This window comes from Diplotaxodon limnothrissa, linkage group LG19, assembly GCF_057381915.1.
Source record: "Diplotaxodon limnothrissa isolate DT_005_m linkage group LG19, D_limnothrissa_male_GT1.1, whole genome shotgun sequence".
Classification (NCBI taxonomy): Eukaryota; Metazoa; Chordata; class Actinopteri; order Cichliformes; family Cichlidae; genus Diplotaxodon; species Diplotaxodon limnothrissa.
In genome coordinates this window covers 5034379-5055581 of record NC_140614.1, presented here as the reverse complement: position 1 = coordinate 5055581, position 21203 = coordinate 5034379, and the positions used below count along the sequence as shown (strand labels likewise).

The following is a 21203-nucleotide window of genomic DNA, read 5'->3' as shown; positions in this document are numbered from 1 at the left end:
GTCCTTTGGTCTAACTCCCAAAAACTTGCGTATGTCATTGAGCTGACGGTACCATGGGAGGAAGCAATTGAGGAAACATTTGTGCGTAAGAAGCTGTGGTATGCCAACTTGGCAGCTGAGGCAGAGGACAGAGGCTGGAAGATCAAGGTGCGCCCGGTGGAAGTGGGATGCAGGGGCTTTGTTGCCAGTCCAACAGCAAAACTGCTTAGAGAGATTGGGATCAGAGGACAGGCGCAATGGCAGGCTATAAGAGAATTGGCTAACACTGCTGAGAGGACCAGTCACTGGCTATGGCTAAAAAGTAGGGGTGGGTTTTAATAATCGATTCATCGATTAAAATCGATTCTGGCTTGGATAACGTGATATCGATTCATTAAAATCCTGAATCGATTTTTTAATATAAATGTATTTTGCCCGAAATTCCAGAATCTCAGGTGAAACGTCACAAAATTTTGACAACCACCAAACAGCTAAAACAGTAAATGAGAGCAGGTACACGGCTTCTGCACAAAGACGTAAACACAAAGCGCGGACCCGCGGATCAGAATCAGTGAGATGTGACTTTCTCATCCGACGGCACGGACACGGTCGGGGCTGAAAGCCAACAGCTCGCTGATTCTGATGTTTCGGCTGGTCCACGCTTTGTGTTCGCGCCCTTTTTGCGCTGATTCTAAAGCTGTTAGTTTTATCTCTCTCCAAACAATATTGACCAAACCAGCAGCAAAAGAAGATCCAAACTACGCTTCACATAAACATCGTCATGAATTCACTCTTACTTTTGCTGTTTTGCTTCCACCACAATAAAATCACACTTCATGCACAGCTCTCTCTCTCTCTCAGTGTACTTCAAGAACAGTTTCCTGTCTATCCCCGAAATCTGTTTTCTGCATTATTCGCTTGCTTGTTACGCACAAGACTACCGTTATTTACAGCGCTGTCGGCTGATGTTTTTTTTCCCTTTTACTTACTTCCGAAAAGAAAACCTAATTTCTGCCGTTCAATAGGCTTCTGAACTTTTTAAAATTATGCAAAATGCAAAACGCTCAGCTGTGTCTGTAATAAAACCGCTGTAACTTCAGAGGTAATGTTCATGTGCTGGTTAATGGTTTTCTTTGGTTTTTGATGTACTGTGGAATATTTTTATAAAATCCCAGGCCAGGAAAATCACCTTCATGTTTTTCTGTGTTTTATCTTCAGCTACTTTGACACAAAGGCATCTGCTGTCATGCTCACACCTTTGATAAAGTCTCGAAAGTGTCAGCTTCCTTTTTATAGATACAAAAATATGTAAATGTACTGATCTGAATTATAATATTTCTGACTGTCTGAGGCAAAATTTCCCAGATTCAAATCCAATTGAATCGAATCGTGGATCGAATCGATTCAGGACCTTGTGAATCGGAATCGAATCGATTCTAGAAATCAGTGACGATACCCAGCCCTACTAAAAAGGGCTGCCTTGGGTAGCTAAGGCAGTCAGCTAACCGCGAGACACAAGCCCAGGATTTATCAACCCGTGGTGTGCCTACCTCAACAGGGGGCGTCAAAAGGGTAAAATATAACATTAGAAATTTTGCTGGTTGACTGATACAGCTGTCTCAGGGCCTCCTGGGGACTGTGCAGTTAACCTCATGGTAGTGAAACCAAAAGGAGGAATGAAAGAAAAGAAAAATATTCTGCTCTTCTCCCCTCTGCTCTTCCTCCCAGTGGGGAGGTAAAGCGTACAGCCCGATCTGGCAGGGAGGTGTGGGAAGCCAGATTGGGCGCCCCCCTTCCGGCTATCCTCTCTGCTCTCTCCTATCTTGTCCCTTTTTGTCTTACTTCTCTCTATCACCTTTTCTATCCCTTTGAAGAAGTGAGGCTCCATAAATGTTAAAGAGGTAAGTATTATTTCTCAGTTTCAGTGATGAGATAGAAGAAAATAAACTGTAGAAAACTAAACAGAAGAAAGAAGAAGAAAAATAACAAAAACCAGTGACACACTGGCAGGGCCTTCTTAGATGAGGGTGCCTAGTGATAAGGGCCGAAACACCCGATGAATCTAAGGTCCACTATAAGATCCCTAATCCCTAAACCTAACCAAGGAAGAAAAAAATGGCAGATTAGCCTGGGTAAAAGACTGAAAGCTCAGGCACACAACACTGTATGCCGCTGATAGTATTTAGTATTAGTATTTATTTATTTATTGTCATTGTCAAGAACAATGAAATTGCGTTTGGGGCTTCCATACAACCCAAAAAAAAGAAGAAAATAATAAATACCCCTTAAAACCCAAGTGTACATATTTAACCCAGTGTGACTCCAATGCAATAAGACAATCCTTAGCAATAATGTTCGTAGAAATTCAGACAAAGACCTGAGAAACATGACAAAATACAACAATGCAACCCATTCAATATTATTGTACTGTGAGATATGATATCAGATATGATAGTTATCTATTTAAGAAAGAGGGGGGGGGGGCAGGAGGGGGAAGAGAATAAAGATATGATGCACCAATGCAGACCAGTTCATTGCTATTAAGAAGTTGGATATGGTTATTGTCCGTGAGAGGGGGGCAGAGAGTTCAGGAGCCTCACAGCCTGTGGATACAGGCTGTTGGCCAGTCTGGATGTTCTGGCCTGTATAGACCTGTACCTTCTCCCTGAGGGCAGCAGATGGAAAAGGTGGCGCGCAGGGTGATGTTGGTCCCGCAGGATACTGTGCACCCTCCTCAGACAGCGAGTGGGGAAGATATTACTGATCTCTGGCAGACTTGTTCCAATAATTCTGCCAGCTTCTTTCACCACCCGCTGGAGTGCTTGCTGATCGGCCTTGGTGCAGCTGGGGAACCACACTAGAAATCCATACGTCAGAACGCTGCTGATGGCACAGTTGTAGAAGTTCAACATCAGAGATCTGGGAATGTGTGCGCTCCGCAGTCTCCTCAGGTAGTAGAGGCGCTGTTGGGCCTTCCGTACAACTGAGGTGATATGGTTGCCCCAGGACAGGTCCTCGGTCACAGTTACCCCCAAGAATTTAAAACTGCTCACCCTCTCCACCGCCTCACTGCCAATGAAGAGAGGCAGATGGTTGTTATGACCCCTCTTCCGGAAATCTACAATAAAGTTTCTGAGCTGCCTTTCCTCATAACAGCCAAGATTTTCTCCATTTGAAGCAATGTATTATCAGGGATTGTAACATCTAGTCCTTTTACTGAATCAAATTGTGAGTACCAGAATTGTGATTTCAGGTCAGCGGTGTTGGGCAGGATGTGGCTCGAATGTGGGAAATGGCCATCCAGCATGCTCTGATGCCAGCGGTTTCTACAGGAATTTGCCACAGTTCCCACCGCAGTGGACACAGTACGTTGTTGTAATATTATTGGCCTGTTAATATTACATGTATAAGTTAGCATTTTTTGAAGATTTTTTCTTTCTATCTTTTTAACAAAAAGCTTAAAGGGAGTTCAAATAAAAATGTGCTGTTACAACCACTTGATTTCAACAAATTAAGTGATGAACTAGTAGCAGACAATCTCAGCCACTCATTGAAAAAATGAGTTGAAGTCTCAAAGCTGTATACATGTACAGGGTCACACCTATCTCAACCACATTAAAGTATTTCCAGCACAGTTTTCACTTTGTCTCCAGCCAGAGACTATTTGGAACAGATAAATCACAAATTCAATGTATGATTTCTTTCAACTCAAGTATTTGTATCCATGTTGCTACTGAATTCTCCCAGAGAGTCTCAGATCCATTCAGGGCCAACAACACCCACACAAAACCCATCAGAGATATTTCAGGCATTTCACTGACGTCAAACCATCATGACTAACACTTCAGTGTGGTCGTAGTACCTTTTATGATTAAAGAAATGTGTCTCAACTAGCAGATTGCTAACTGGTTCACATTTATCACATATTTATTTCTAATGCACACCAGAAGTGTGGCTTAGAGTAAACAAGTTAATATCCTTTTACAGATGCCCTGTTTTTATTGTTTTTGCTTCACAGAGAGATGTGCATCCGCTGAAATCTGTCCTTCTGATGTTGATGAAAAAAAATCTCATTTCAACTGAAAGACTGTGTTTCACAATGTATATTATCTCAGATGCTTTTTTAATCATACAAAATCACAACAACAGTCAACTTCACATTGATAGGTAAAGACCTCAGAATAACAGGAGGATGCTAATTCACTGTTTTTTGTTATCCTGTTTTTTTTTATTCTAATCTTACTTGTGTCTCTCATTAACAGAGGAGATTTCAATCAGTATTTCAGTTTCCAACTGCCAGATCCAGGAGAATGTGGTAAGAGAAAAAATACAAATACACACACACACACACACACACATTTTTGGATTGCTTTTGCATAAAGTCTGTGGCTCCATAATGTAGTGGATAACATATTTGCTTGTTAAGCCAAAGCTTTGTGGTTTGAGTCCAGCTGGAAAGCCAGATCAGGAAGTAAGGCCATCCATTGCAGTGATGACCCCTTGTAACAAGGGTGTAGCTTAAGGAAGCTTCTTCTTCGTGCACCATATTACAAGGTTTAATTCTCTTGTAAAGTGTTTTCTGGCATTTGAGGACAAAATGAAATCGCTATGCGAATAAAAACTGTTCAGTGGAATTTCTTAAAATTTGGTTCACACATTCATGCACCCATGACATCGACGACATCAGAATACCAAGAGCCTCTAAAACTACTGACATGGCCGTCTATCTCCATGTCACCCGCTGGTTAGTAAAGTCCTTATGTTATATCATGAAGCCTTGTGCTGAGCATTTTCACCTTTGCTGTCTTGGTGTTTTGAGACTTGAGGGTAATGACTTTTCTCTGACAATTTCTTAACCAATGAGGATTCCTTAACTAATCTCAAACTAGCCTATAAAACCATCAGGAAAGTGATGTCACAAAGTAAGGGAGCCAACCAATTTTTATTTGAGATCAAAGTAATAAAGCTGAGAAACACTGAATTGCAGAATGTCACTGGCAAATAAACTTCCTTGCAGATACCTGCTCTGTAAATAAGAGTTAAAGAAAGTGACAGTGTTCTTTCAAGATCTACAAGTTCACAGGGCAAACAAAGCATGTCACAATCTTCATCAGGCAAGAGTGCATATTGTGTTTTTCTCTCATTTTAAATGAGACACTGATTTGCTTTGACTGAACCTTTGAGACATTTTTGCACCGAGGTTTCACCCGACCTTCCACTAACGGTCAGTCAGTTAAGTCATGTGGTAGGATGTGTCCCCCTAGGCATGATGATATTGGACAGCTAATGTTTTACATGGATGACCCAAACCTGAATTAGATGTTACATCAGCACCATGCTTTCATTCATGCTTTATTTCCTGGCACTCCAACTGACACTGCACTCAAACCAGCATCAGGACATGTTGTTTGTATACCCACACTTATAAACAGAGTCCCCATCTTCAACCTCTGACAGACAACACAACATCCTGTTCATACTCAAATCACCTCCATCCAGTTCTTTTTTTTCCTGCTTTCTGTCACTTTCTTCTTAATTTGCATTTGAAGACTTCTGGGTCATGTTGCAGAGATTCCCAGAGCGTGTCACTATGCTTGAAACACTACATTTACATCAAAAAGATTTACATCAGGCTCCAATATCTGCAAATTCTATTCATTTTTCTATTCATTGCATTGCATATAAATGCAACTGCAGAGAACATCAAGTCCCATTTCTATGCAGACGTGCACCTCGCCGTCTCCAAGGTGAGCACGTCTTCAAACACCTCAAATGGAGATTACTGTGATTACTCACTCAGCCAAACGGTTTCCATGGTGACGATGGTAATTACGCAGTGAGCTCGGGGAAGGGGGAGGAAGTTTATAATATTGTATTTCTGTTCTCTTTGCTTGAGGTGTGATATTAGGCTGTCAGCTAACAGGGGAGAAAAAGGAGACGTAATTACAGACAAATGAAGGAGAAAATATTTTGCAGCTTTGGTGTCAAAGCTGTGGAGGATCACTGACGTTGTGTAGTTACACTGAGAGAGGTGCACAGTAGGCTTTCTCTACCAAAAAATTAATTCCGGAAATCTTCTCTGCCAGGTGATGAATTGATGCATTCACTTTTTTTTTGTTGAACCCACTTTCTGTGAGCCTCCCTTGCTTTCCTTCATTGCAGTTTTCCATTCAAGGAACTTAACCATGACCTGAAACTTTAATTACAGAAACTTGCAGTTTCAGGCTATTTTAAACCCGAGAAAGGTATGTTTTATGGCCCAGAGTGCATAAGAATGTTTTACAACTTGTTGTCATAGACTTTATATAAAAAAGGACCTACGGTGTCTCCTGTGTGTGAAAATGTAAGTCAAGTCAAGTTAATGTTTATTTCTGTAGCACACGTAAAACAAAAAACTTAATAGAGAAAAGTACTATACAAGCTATACAAATGATGACTAAATTAGCAACAAATATGTGCTAAAATACACAGTCTCAGTAAGACATAATCAAAACAACAAACAGGGTTTACACAGTAAAAGCTATGATATACAGCTTAGCTAGAGCTGAAAGCCAAAGAGAATACGTAGGTTTTTAACCACATTTTACAAATCACAGGGTGACTGGGTTAGCTCTTACGTGCAATGGTAGGTGGTTCCAAAGATTAGAGGCTGACACCAAAAACGCTCTGTCACCTCTATTTAAGCCTGGCTCAGAGAACATCCAACTTAGTTGGTCTGTAGACCTAAGTGCTGTGGTGTAGGGCTATAAATGTTTAGTTAAGTTGGGTGGGACCAGTTCATTGAGACTGAGACATTGTTTCTTTCCCAGTAGGTGGGGGGGAAACTTCTCAATTTTAAAATGAGTTGTATTGGCACTTAATTTGATCTATGACCTCAGGAAACAACGAGGAGAATGAGGTTATGGTCTCAATCAGTAGTTTCAAGATTTTTATTTTTTATCATCTTTTTATTATTAGTCTTTTGTAGGTTGTGGTCCCCGTTATCAGGCCCGGCCCTAACCAATCTGGCGCCCTAGGCAAGATTTTAGGTGGCGCCCCCCTACATCGGCAGTGTAGTGTATGTACTCACAAGAAACCGAATAGCTTTGTCTTTGACCTTTTTTTTTTACTTAAAGAAAGCAAATTCACAATCAGAATAATTAACAAGATAAAAAAATATATGAATAAATAAATGAATACAAAAAATTAAAAAATGAATATATGAAATACAATAACACCGCTTGATGCTGCTGCTGCTGCAAAACTGGTGGGTTGTGCTGCTGAGGTGGAGGCAACAGGAAGACCGCTTGATGCTGCTGCATCATGGCTGGGTTGTGCTGCTAAAGCTGCATCACTGGTGGGTTGTGCTGCTGAAGTGGAGGCAGCAGCGGTAGATGTGGTAGATGGCCCAGGGGTGGGATTTAGAAACTTCAACAGTGCATCTGAAGAGAGGAGTATGTGACACCACTGAGTATTAAAGTCTAATAATAAAAACATATGATTCCAGGAATAAAATGAAATTATATAATATAAATGAAAAACCAAAGAGATATATGTATGATGTTAACTGATATGCAAATTAGATTAGATTCAATTTATTGTCATCATTACAGTGAAATGCTGAATAGCAGAATGCAAAGTAACAGTATAATATCATATGAGAATGTTATGTTATGATTATCTTTGACCGAATCACAGCAGTGCTCATATTAAAAAACAGCATTCCCTCTCATGTGATATTGCTTAATTAACATTAATGATGTGCACTTTAACAACTAGGCTTACAACTATAATATATACAGGGGTGGAAATGTGACTATTACCTGCAGGGTAAACGTTAGCTAACCAGAAGGCAATAACAATGTAAACAAAAAACACCTGCTTAAAAGATGAATACAAATGAGGAATGGTGGGAAAGGTGGGAGTACTGTAATTACCTAACGTTACATTATTATTTTCCATAACAATTTAGCCCCCTCCACAATATTAACTGACGTTAAAACAGTTAACTAGCTATTTATTGATTAGCAATTAGCGAATCATGTAACATTAGCTTAATGCTAAAAATTTAGGTTACTATCACATTCAGACAAATAATTTCATGTAGGCTAACGTTACCTACCTCTGTCTTTTTCTCGTTTCTCCTCCTCTTCTTTTCTCTTTTTTCTTCCCTGGGCACCTGACAGTTTTGGCCGTTTTGACATCTTGTGTTGACTTTTTGATGTGGTGACTTCCAAAAGGAACCATGATACGGGAAGGGAGGGGGCGCACCGTGCGGGGAGGGGGGGGGGAGGGGGGGGCGTAATGTTGTAACAAATAATATTTCTATTAAATAAGCTTTACTTTGCATTTTAATTAACGTGGGATTATTTTTTGTATTTAGAAATAATAGTACCAACTTTTTTTTTTTTTCCCAACATTTGTGGCGTGGCGCCCCCTGATGGACGGCGCCCTTAGCATTTGCCTATACGGCCTATGCCACGGGCCGGCCCTGCCCGTTATAGTCAAACAGAATCCCAAAGAAGGTCATGCTTCAGGATGGACCTATTCTGTATTCCAATTGGTAAAAGTCACTTGTGATGTTAACACCAGAGCACCTCAGTAAAAGCACCAATGGGTGACGTCATAGCGGACGGTGTTTGCTCTGCTAACTTGACTAAAGGATTTTTTTTTTAGTTTCCATCTTCTCATTTTGGATCTGCATATGTTATGCTTGGTTTCAAAACATCTGCCATCGCCCAACAAGCATTTCCTAATGCGTCCATTTGTAAAAAGACTGAGGACAAAACATTAAACTTCAGTTCCATCCTCAGGGTGGCATGCCCCTGCAACCAGCTCTTTTATCTCCATGGGCTCATAGATTTGGACACCCTGAACTTCAGCCTCTCCCTGCATCCATTATCCTTTGGCAGGGGGTTTAGGCTTCGCTACACTGGTCTCAGTCATTTATTTCACTTTCATTTGACCCTTTTCTTGGACCCCATCTGATGATTTATGAATTGCTACTCAGACTGTGTTTTGTGTTTTCCAGGACATCAACTCAGTGTATCAAATCTTCCCAGACGAGGTTCTTGGCTCAGGACAGTTTGGCATTGTGTATGGAGGTAAAACCTGAATTTGAGACACGCTGTCATTGCACCAAATGCATAATGTTTTCTTTTTCAGCACAAAAAAATTAATCTTCTATTTCCAATACATGTAAATGTATTTTTTTAAAATTCTGTGACTTTATTCTCCTGTGGAACGCATTCTTCATCTATGAGACTCTGCACAGCTAAAAACACAGGAAATATTACTTGGTTTTAACTTAGAAAGAGAGACAAAAAATCAGTTGGGCAACATGAAACTTAATCACAATTCGTTTTTGTTGTTTCAGAAAAAGGTTTTGTAAAACGTGCCACAAAGAGCCCGATTCATTAAGATGAAATGTAACCTCTGTGAAACACAGTGCAGGGAAAAAGTTCAGTGATTTTGTTTGTCGACATAAAACTGCAAAAAAATTGGAAATTTCATCTGTGGTGCCCGATGTTTAAAAAGTTCAATAATCCTGAGAAATATCTTTAAGCATGGGATAAGATCAGGGAGTAATTGTGACCGCCAGGTCCACATGCAACAAAAAGACACGATTCTGTAGTAGAAATCACTGCAGCTTTATCTCAGGGCACCAGCTTCACTTACTACAGTTATTTAATTCTGCTCTCTTCTTCCAATCCAATATCACAGAAAAATTATACGCACACACACAAGCACACAAGCTCAAAACTCCTTAGCTGAGGCTTGGCTGTCGTTGTGTTTGCCAACACCATACCCATATCACAGATATGTGGTTAGATTTTGAGGATACTAAAAGTAAGACCATAAGGATGTAGAACTTTCTGTATTCACAGTGGTGCTTAAACACATATGTTAATAATGATTATGTTGGTAAAGAAAAGCTCCCATTAAAAGGGGATCCTGGAGGACACAAGGTAAGATAAACTTTGGAAACATTCTTCAGATGTCAAAGTTTACCTAACCAACGCTCCAGAAATCGAGAATATTGAAGAATATTACATTTACAGTGTTTAAACCCATGAAAACCAATTCTCACATTCAGGTTCTTCAACTTGTTGCTTTGATTACATTCTGGAACAGCTGAGTGTGTTTGTGACTCAGATTGGGGTTTTATTCCACGCAGGTAAGCACAGGAAGTCCGGCCGAGACGTTGCCATCAAAATCATCGACAAACTCCGCTTCCCCACCAAACAGGAGAGTCAGCTGCGCAATGAGGTGGCCATCCTGCAGGTAAACACACACACACACATCCATGCTGCTCAGGATACTGTTGGCAGGGAGTAAAAGTTCCTGTTGTGAACCGTGGCAACACTGTAGGGGTGTGACATCTGAAAATATTCCTGCTCTGCCGCCGCTGCTGCTACACACACCTGCACATAAAACACACTTGAGTTCACCTCAGCTGATATCTGTTCTGCTTGGCTGCTCAGCAGACTGGAGCTGTTTGGGAAATGGCTTCCTGCTACCTTTGGGGTCCATATCAGCTTTTTTGGCATTTTATTTGAATGATTGTTGTAGCCGTTAGGGAAATGGGTGAGGATGCTTTCGGATCTTTGAATCTTTAATCATTAATATCGTTTCTATAAGAGGCAAAGTACAGTGGATACAATTTTACATTCTTCATATTAGAGAGAGAGTTGTGGTCAGTGTACACTGGCACATTTACTTAAGCTTATTGTATAAAGTCATATCATGTTCACCCAAAACAGATTTATCCTCGCTGAAGTGACATAAAGTAATGTCTATGAGCTTGGAACAACCAGAGCTCTTCACAGACTGGTTGGATGGGATCGTTGAACCAAACAAGCACGCTCATTTATACAACTGCAGCGTCTACATAAACCACCCACACATATTACAGTATGACAGTGTTTTTTTCAAAATATAAGCCGTGGCATTCCTTTATATAAACACTCTCAGAACTGCGTGTTTCATGCCTTTCACTTAGCCAAGTCATGCCAGCACTGCTTAAGTTCAACATCCTGGCGCTATACCCATCCTGCTCTCTCTTCTTCATCTTATGAGCATCATGTTTTTGCTTTGGTTTGCTAAATATAAATTATAATGTGAGCCAGGACAGGAAGTACAAGTAAAGAAGTAATATATTTGCCACCGTACCTCCCAGGGAGAGAAGCAGGCACACTTGTTCTTGATCAAATACATCTATGATAACACGATATTATGCTCTCTGTTTCCCAAAAATGACAACATAAAAGCCATAATAATTTAAATATTAGTTTATTGAAAGTGAAAATAGCAAAAACAGCGCTATCCATCCTCCGAGGCCATTAAAAATACTCACAAGTGCCATCGTGATTGTTAATATTCCATATCAGTGGCTTATTGCAAACCAGTCAGTGCATTCAAAGCAATGGTGGGAAACCTTGCATCTGTGGGATTAGGGACTTCGACATGTATTTCCCACGTTTGAAGCACGCTGTCCCTGTTTCGCAGTCATCTATTGCAGAGCAGAAGTTGCATCTCTTTCCCTTCTGTCTCCTTGTGTTGGCTTCTTGTGTGACGTGTTGATCAGGGCCAGGCTCAGATTGCTGTGCTGCCATTGCCACTGCTGCTAAAGCTCCCACGCAGGGAAGATGGTGTCATTTTTGCATGCAAAGAGTCATGAGGGCCTTTGACATAAATGTTTCCTTTGCTGCCTCAGAGCTATCTTCATCGTTCATCTTGGAAGATTAGGTGAAGCGTTTTTTGAACAGAAAATCTTGATGTTATAACTTTCCCACTCTTAAATTCACAGCTCAGATGAATTTATTTTATACTAATATTTACTTATATGTAAAACCCCTCATTAGATCTCTGTTTTAATCTCAGATTAGGATAAAAGACTGTAACGTGTTAGATTATTTTGTTACATATTGTGTTTGTGTCATGGCAGTCTCTGACGTCTGACTTCTGTTCCTCATGTGCATCATATGTGATCAGTCCTGTGCTGTTTTACTATTTCACTGTTTTGAGACTCACCCATAACACTTCAAAGACCTTTAGGTGCCTGTCATTGGAACCTAGACACATGCAGTGAGAACACAGACAGTTCTTGTGACAGTGTCAGGGTAACTCTTGAAGTCTGTTATCACTGTCCCTTAAAAATGTTACAAAGACATGGCATGTACAGTTTTCAGAGTTTCAAGAATCCTCAAACTCGTTGATTTTCGTTCAGTCAAACTGAAACAGCCTCAGTGTACAAATATTTTTACCACCTTTAAAACTGTATAAAATGTTTCATTAATATCATATTTGAACTTTAAACCATCAAATTTCAGAATAAAAGAAGTACACCTAGTTCTTCTGGTGTCAAAAAACAAAACAGGTCCAATTTGTCCCAAAAAGCATGCAAGGGTTAAAATGAAGAAGAAGGTGCTTGTGTTGTTAAATTTAGATGTGGACATAACTCTATTCACAATTCATCTTAATCTGTATTCCAGTTTAATTAAACCATCACTGCATACAAATAACATAAATGCTAAAAAGTATGCAATTCATAGTAAATACTTAGGATTAAAGCATTTTTATTACCAAATATGGTAGGTTCACCTGAAGAAATCCAATTTTTTTTTTTTTTTTGACACTGTAATTTTTATTGATAGTTTTGTCACAGTTTAAACATAGACATGTTTTGCATTACAGGAGAAATAACCATGCAAGCACACAGTCAAAACAAAACAGAACTAAAGCGAACAAAAGGTGTGGGTGCCAATTCTAATCAACTACCGTATGCATGCCTGCCTTTGCTCAGCAGCATACATACTCCAGCTTATATATGTACTTTTATACAGGCATGCATCAATAGATAAACAGAGTCATAGACCTTAAATGTTTTGTTCGTTCATTAATTTTCCTTGGTGCCATACAATGTCCACTTCTCCCACTTAGCAACGAAAATATCTTCCTTTAATCTGAGAATGTAAGTCATTTTTTCCATTGCATAGATTTCTCCAACAATATTTAACCAGTCTTTTGATGAAGGCGGATCCAGTTTGTACCAGTTTCTTGTTATAGCTTTCTTTGCAGCTATCAATAGGATTTTTGTCAAATACAAGTCGTCGTACAGAACATACTCTCTAATATTCCCAAGATATACAGTTTTAAAATTGTGTGGTAATTGGTAGCCCAAGATATTGCCTATTACAAGACTCACGTTCTTCCAAAAATTATGCAGTTTCAGGCACTCCCAAAACACGTGCGTATGATGTGCTTCCATGTTACCACATCTTCTCCAGCATGGCAAACTGTCTTGAGTCTGTTTACTTTTGATTTTTGGTGTAATAAAGAATCGAGTAAGGTGTTTCCACCCAAATTCTCTCCAGCATCTTGAGTTAGTCGTTGTGTTCTGGGTTTCACACATATCTAACCATTCCTCAGTTGAGATATCAGTTTTTATTTCCTGCTCCCATTTCTTTTTTATGTATTCAGTTGATGTTGCCGTGTTCTCTCTTAGATTTTTATATAGTACAGAAATCTCCTTGAATTGGAGGCCCCTGTATGATTTAATTATACAATTCAGGATGCCATAAGACGTACGCGAACTTCGTATTTCCTTTGAAAAGTAGTCTCTGAGTTGCAGGTACCGGTAAAAATCGGTTTTCTCTAGACTATACCGATCTTTTAAATCTTGGAAACTCATCAAATGGCCATCTTTCATTACTGTACAAATCGCTGTTATTCCTTTTTGTTCCCACTTCCTGAATCCTGGGTCGTGAGCACTTAGTATATCACCAACAACATAGGCAGCCCAGTTTAACATCTTAACCTCCCTTTCCAACTTACTTTGTTTAACTAGGCCAAACCATATCTCTAGAGTGTGGGATGTTATAGGATCAAGGAAATGCTGTAAGGTTTTCTTAAGTTGCTCATTTCCAAGAAAAGTCTGGACTGGGACATCCCGTACTTTTATTTCAATATCTTTCCATTTAGCATTAAAGTTCTGATCACACCACTTTATCGCCGGTCTGGTTTGGGCCGCATGATAGTAATCTTTTAGATTAGGGAGTCCCACACCACCTTGCTTCCTAGATAGTTGTAATGTTGTGTATTTTATTCTAGGCCTTTTACCATTCCATACAAATCTAGAGATGAGCCTATCCCAGTCCTTGAATTTTTCCACTGGGATCTTAACTGGCAGAGATTGGAAAAGGTACAATAACCGTGGGAGGACACTCATTTTTATTGTTGTGATTCTTGCACTAAAGTCTAGTGTAAGAGTTGACCATCGGTTTAGATCGTGTTTAATCTGAGTGGTCAGCCTATCATAATTTGTTTTAAAAAGGTCACTCAATTGTTTAGTCACGGTTACACCCAAGTATTTCATTTGTTTTGCAGTCCAGTTCAGTCTAAACTTATTTTTAACCTCTTCAGATGGCAAATAGTTGAAAGCCAGTATCTGAGTTTTGGTCACATTAATTTTGTACCCCGAATGTTCAGCAAAGATATTAATTACATTAAACATTGGAATTAAAGTTTGGTTTGGATTTTCTAGGTAGAGTATGATATCATCTGCAAATAAGCTGATGATGTGGTCTTCCCCTTTAATACTTATTCCTCTCACCTCCTCACTTTGTCGGATGGCCTGTGCCAGGGGTTCAATATATAGAGTGAAGAGAAGAGGTGAGAGGCAACAACCCTGACGGGTACCCCTCTCGAGAGAGATTTGCTCCGTTAGGCTGCCATTGATTCTAATTCGAGCTGTAGGAGATTGGTAAATAGATTTGATACACATCACAGCACCGTCATTAAAACCAAACCTTTCAAGCACGGCATATAGGAAGTTCCAATCTACACTGTCGAAAGCCTTCTCTGCATCCAGGCTTACTAGGGCCGCACTGCCCTTTTTTGTTTGTATCGAGTTAACTATTTGGAGGGTCCTTCTTATACTATCTTGAGTTCTACGTCCTGAGATAAAGCCAGTTTGGTCTTCATTAATTAAGTCTGTCATAATTGCTCCATATCGCTTAGCGATTATAGATGTGTATATTTTGTAGTCCACATTAAGAACCGATATGGGTCTGTAGTTGTTATAATATTCGGTGTCTTTTCCCTCTTTAGGGATTACTGAGATAATCGCCTCTCTCCATGAGGGAGGTGTTACACCCTCCGCAAGGGTATGATTGAATGATGATTGAAGCATTGGTATCAACTCCTCCTTAAAGTTCTTGTACCACTCTGAGGGGAACCCATCGGCCCCCGGTGATTTATTAGCTTTCAGACTGGAAATTGCTCTAGATATTTCTTCATGACTGATGGGGGCAGTCAGTTTGCTGTTTTGCTGCGTACCAATACGTGGTAAGTCTAGGAAGTTAAGAAAAGCAGTTTTCTTATCTTTATTTGAGGAACATGGTTGTTTATACAAGTTTTCGTAATATTTCTTAAATGTTTCTTCTATTGCTTCCTGGGTATACTGCAAGTTATTTGTAGATGGGTCTCTAATCTTGTGAATCGTATTAACAGCTTGCTGCTGTCTAAGACGCCGTGCTATCAGTCTAGCTTCCTTTGGGCCATTCTCATAATAATCCTGTTTCAAAAATCTAAGTTTTTTTTCCACTTCTTCAGTCAATATATTGTCAATTTCCTTTTTTAGTGTTTTAATTCTGTCTTGGAGCTGAACATTCCGAGTTGTTCGGTATAATATTTCTGTGTTTTTCAATTCCTCCACCTGGCTTAGGTACAGGGCCTTCCTCATTTGGTGTTGTTTTGAAGTTATAGCAATAAGCTTCCCTCTGAGCACAGCTTTGAATGCATCCCAAAACACCGTTGGGCTAATTTCTTCAGTGGAGTTTTCCTCTATGTATTGCTTTATATCTTTCTTGATTTGGTCTTTCGTTTCTTTATTATTCAGACAGCTCAGATTTAACCTCCAACAGGTATTTCTACGCCTACTATTTAGATTTAGCTTTAAATGAATGGCACAGTGATCAGCAATATCTGCCACTCCAATTGTGCATTCAGTTACTCTGTGTAGATCCCATCTGTTCATTAAGACATAGTCAATTCTTGAGTAAGTGTTGTGAGTCTTTGAGTAGTGTGTATACTCCTTATCCAGTGGGTGGTGTTCCCTCCATACATCTACCATTCCATGCTCCTTCATAAATGTATTAACCATTCTCGCCAGGCTGTTTTTGCTTCTATTTGTGCTTGTTGTATCAATTCTATGGTCGAATACCACATTAAAGTCTCCTGCACACAGCACAGTCCCTTCAGATTCTAACATGACTGTAGTAAGTAGAGTCTTCACATTTTGTTGGTTGCTCTCAGGGGGAATATAGAGATTGATTAGTGTCACCGCCTCCCCTTCTAGTTTACCTCTTACAATAATGTATCTCCCCTCACTGTCCCGAATTTCTTTAGAACATTCAAAATTAACTGAATTTTTAATAAGTATTGCTACCCCTTTTACGACTTTTCTTGCAAGTACTATAGTAAGAATTTCTGTACCCAAATTTCTTCAATTTATCATGCTCTTCCTGCGACAAATGTGTTTCCTGTAGATATATTACATTGGCATTAAGCTTTCTCATTTTGAGTATCACTTTGCTTCTTTTAATTGGGTTATTCATCCCATTGACATTCATTGACACCAGCGTTATATTCCTCATCTTTTCACTGTTAAGTTTTGCTTTATTTTTGGCTTATCACTATCATAGCATCCCACACTAACTCTAAGAACTTGGAACAAGATAACAAGAAACTTAAGAGAAACTGAAAATACGTATTTCTTACCCACAGCGTCCCTGTGGTTCGTGGGGTATATCCCTTTCAGATTAGGGGCCCCCGTGAGATCCAACATAGGTTCCTTAAGAAAAAAGAAAAAAAGAAAGAAAAGAAAACCTACCACTTTCCGGTCTACCTTGCCTTGAAAAGTAACAGAGTAATGAACCTTTAGTTTCAGAGTTCTACTGTTCAGTCATTTCCACCGGATTCAAATGTTTGTATCCTCACTTATAAGTTCTCGGTGTTAGATCGCTGCCATCCCAATGCATTTTGCAGTCGCTCCTCCAGCATCGTGCTTTCCCCGCTCCGCTGCGGCACCTCCACCTGTATTCCTCTCCTCCTTAGCTCCTCCGCCGCCGCCCGGCCACTGTCATATGTCCTGGCGCCGCTCTCCCAGTGGATCCTGATTCTGGTCAGAGGCGTCTGGAAGCGAATTCCTCTCTCTTTTAAGGCTTTCTTAATTCCAGCGTATTCCTTCCTCTTTTGAACCACGTCGGCAGCGTAGTCATGATCAAAGAAAAGCTGCTTATCCTGATGTACAACCTTTTTCTTCCACGCTGCCTTCAGCATCATCTCCTTGGTTGAGAACTGAAGAAAATTAACCACCACCGATCGCGGAGGTTTTTCTGGTCCGGGTTTTGGCACCAGAGCTCTGTGCGCCCGCTGAATATTTAGAGCAGAATCCGGCGGGAGCGAAAGCTCAGCTCTCAACAAGTCCTCCACACACTGCAGCACAGAGTTTCCTTCAGAGCCCTCTTTTAGGCCAAAAATGCGAATGTTGTTCCGTCGGCTACGGCCTTCCAAGTCAGCCAGTTTCGTCTGAATATTCCGTTGTTGCTGAAGCGACTGGATTAGAGCGTCTTTTGCGGCCAAATTCCACCTTTCCATCTCTTCCAGTCTTTTCTCAGCTTCTTCGAGTCTGGTCTCATGGCTAGCTAGCTCGTTCGCAGTTTCTGCCAGCTTTGTATTAATGTCTTTCTTGAAGCTGTCGAATTCGTCCTTCATTTCTTGTGTGATGTCTTTCTTAAACGTGGCAAACTCGGTTTTAAACTCTGCTTTAAGTGAGTGAATTTCCTTAATGATGTCCTGGAAGTCTGCGTGAGGGTGGCTAGCTACATCTCCTTCCATCTGCTCGCCTTGCACGCTGTTCTCGGACATGACTGCGTTGCCCCCTCTTACCAGCTCCACTTGTTTCACAAAATCCTTAATGTTTCCTTGTCTTTTTGACCTTCTTCCACCTTCCATGGCATTTATTACACGGTTTAGCGGTGGAAATATTCGAATTCTGGTTCTCTTTCGAGTTTTGACCGGGAGCTGCAGGTTTATGCTGCCATCTTCCTTACGTCCCCCTAGTGGTCCCCAAGAAATCCAATTTTAAAAATCTTTAACTGAATCTCCCACCCAGGAGATTGTAAACTGTTCTTAAACTGTCTAAACTGATCTCTCTTGTCCTTTCAGAGCCTGCATCATCCAGGGGTGGTCAACCTGGACTGTATGTTTGAGACACCAGAGCGAGTGTTTGTGGTCATGGAGAAGCTTCATGGAGACATGTTGGAGATGATCCTGTCCAGTGAGAAAGGCCGACTTCCTGAGAGGATCACAAAGTTCCTGGTGACACAGGTGATACTTTGCCTCAATTATAACATCACCCTGTCTGACCCTAACTGTAAAAACAAAGTCACAAAGGTTTGGGTCCATAAATTTAGCCTTTGTTAAGAAAAATCCAGTGACAACATCCAGGACAAATGGTAAATGGATTGATTCTTATATAGCGCCTTTCTACTCTCCTGGAGTACTCAAAGCACTCTGTACAACGCCTTCGATGCTTGTTCCCTCCTGGGAACACGGTGGGTCTGAGCCCGCGCTGGAATGGTAGCGCTGGGCAGGATGGCTACTGTGTTTGCTGTGGATTACTCCTCACCCCCCACCCAACCCTGTGGCTTGTCACGTGTTCCATAATGTTGTGCTGTGGACATTTATGTAATGCTAACGATCTCCGACCTGTATCCCCATGTGATGTCTGTGTTGTGTGTGTAAGGTCGGGGGGGGGGGGAATCCTATTTCACTGCACGTGGCGAATAAAGCCTTGATTGATTGATTGACCCAATCACACCCATTCTCACCAGCACTTTCTCTGAACTTAGTGCTTTCTCAGTACATTTACACACATTCATACTCCGATAGATGCATCGGAGAGCAACTTTAGGTTAGTATCTTGCACAAGGATACTTGATATGCAGATTGGAGGAGCCAAGGATCGGACCACCAACCTTCCGATCAGTAGGTGACCTGCTCTACCTCCTGAGCTTAGAGTGTTTAATAATCATGTTACTGCTGATAGGAATTACTGGAAAAATTCTGATTGTATAGGTCTATAATCTCTGCTCACATTCAGCCAAATGATGCAACACTGATCAGACACTTCACTGTGCACATGAACAATGGGTAAGAAAATGAATAGAACATAACTGAAGGCAGAGACTCGCAAACCAGCAGTAACTAAAGATGGATTCAGTAAAGGCCTGGCAGAGCATCTCAAAGGGAGGTTGTAAAGTTCAGACAGTAAGTGAGTCTCATTTGTGTTATGTTGCATTGTGCTTTTGTCAGTTATGTTTGTACTTTTGACTGGGGACTAAAATTGAAATTAAAACTGAATTGAATTGAATTACGGCCTGATCATAGTATTTTAGTGTTCCCCTTGCATAGATTTACTGCCTGACCGGTGCCATTAGCATTGAGTGTTTGACAAGAGGTCCAACATTATTATAGCAAATGCAATCTGTGTTTTTCTGTCTCACTGTCAGATCTTGGTGGCGTTGCGTCATCTCCACTTCAAGAACATTGTCCACTGTGATCTGAAACCTGAAAACGTCCTGCTGGCTTCTGCAGACTCTTTCCCCCAGGTAGTATGTTTATGTGCTTGGACAGTACCTGTTTTTCAAATGGAGATGTGTATCCACCCTAAGTTTAAGTATCTCGGGGTCTTGTTCACGAGTGAGGGAAATGGGAGATCAGCAGACAGATTGGGGCTGTGGCTGCGGTGATGTGGGTGTTGTACCAGTGCATCGTGGTGAAGGGAGAGCTGAGAGTATAAGCTCTGGATTTACCCGTTGATCTACGTTCTCACCCTCAACTATGCACACGAACTCTGGGTAATGACCAGAACAACAAGATCATGGATACAAGCTGCCTCTCCCTTAAAGAGCTTCGCAATCAGCGATGGGGTTAGAGTAGACTCGCTACTCCTCTACATCGAAAGGAGCCAGTTGATTAAAGTGTTTGTGACGAAGTTTTCGGTGGAAAAATGTAAGCGCTTCCAAAAGAAGTCAGTTGATTGGATGGGTTATTTGTCAGTTATCCTAGGTAAACCTCAAACAATCAGATCAACAGAGCAAGCATGTTCTGAACCTGAACTTGCTGAAGCCAGTTGGGAAAGCAAGGCACAAAGCGTATCTTTCAGGCATTGTATGGTGGACTGAAATGGAGTATTACTATCTTAATGTTTTAAACATTAAACCCAATATCCTCATCAGCACTCACTGTTTTTCTCAATTCAGCTGCTGGCGTGTTGCTGCAGGTGCTCTATCATGATTCAGCCTTGGTTCTGCATATTATTCATGACAATATGTAATAGTAATAGAACTGCTCTGTCAAGTAGATGTTTTTGCTAAGGCTGAAGATGATATTTGTGAGACTGTTAAATAGATGTTGTGTTTCCACCCAGGTCCTGCACCGTTTAGATAATATTGACTACCTTTATTCAGGCTTATGCAAATAATCTGTTAAAGGTTTCAAATTCTCAGTTATTAATATCTTGTAACTTTTAGTATAGCTGTTTAAAAGTTGTGTCAGAATTCTTCTAATTTCTAATTTTATCTGAATTATCTACAGAAAAATTTGCATGTCTTGACAACACTGGCAAACAACAGTAGTAAAAAAAATGATGTGTGTTGAGTTCCGAGCTGCAGAAAGAGTGAAGTTATGCAGTGATAGAAACAGAAAATACAAAACACGCACACGTATTAGTATTTGTGGATGCAAGCAATAAAAGTTGGACATAGACACTCCATTAGCTGTCAGTGTAACTATTAGCAGCTTCCTTCAGTGTTCGGTCTTTAGAAATAGCTGTTAGTGTCAGACAGACTAACTGTTAACTCTAGTGATGCATCATTTAGCTGTTTGGCTCATAATTCCTCACATGATACTTAGTGTGTATCATCTGCATAGCCTGTTCCTCTGAAATATCATGAAACAAACAAAATGCAAATATCTGGCTCCGGTTGGAAGAGATGTGTTAACGTTCGCGTGTCAGCCGGTTGCCATAAACAAGTGAAATCAATAATTTTAAAGAATAATATGACTTTTATCAAAATCCTCTTTTTTATCTTTCTCAGAATCAGTTGAGGTAATTGGCATCAGATTTATGTCTGTGTTAGTAAAGAGAAAGTATGTAAACTAGTTTAATACGACTG

The 21203-nt window shown here is 40.4% G+C and overlaps 1 protein-coding gene across 3 annotated transcripts in view; it reads left to right on the top strand.

Moving 5' to 3' along the window:
• prkd1 (protein kinase D1) overlaps window positions 1–21203 on the top strand; it is an 85400-nt gene that overhangs the window by 42781 nt on the left and 21416 nt on the right. For all 3 annotated transcript variants that reach the window (XM_085343600.1, XM_085343599.1, XM_085343601.1), the window contains 6 exons: window positions 3233–3344; window positions 4242–4294; window positions 8990–9062; window positions 10136–10242; window positions 18190–18351; window positions 19536–19634. In XM_085343600.1, coding sequence (XP_085199726.1) covers window positions 3233–3344; window positions 4242–4294; window positions 8990–9062; window positions 10136–10242; window positions 18190–18351; window positions 19536–19634 — 606 coding nt within the window. The remainder of the gene's footprint in view (window positions 1–3232; window positions 3345–4241; window positions 4295–8989; window positions 9063–10135; window positions 10243–18189; window positions 18352–19535; window positions 19635–21203) is intronic.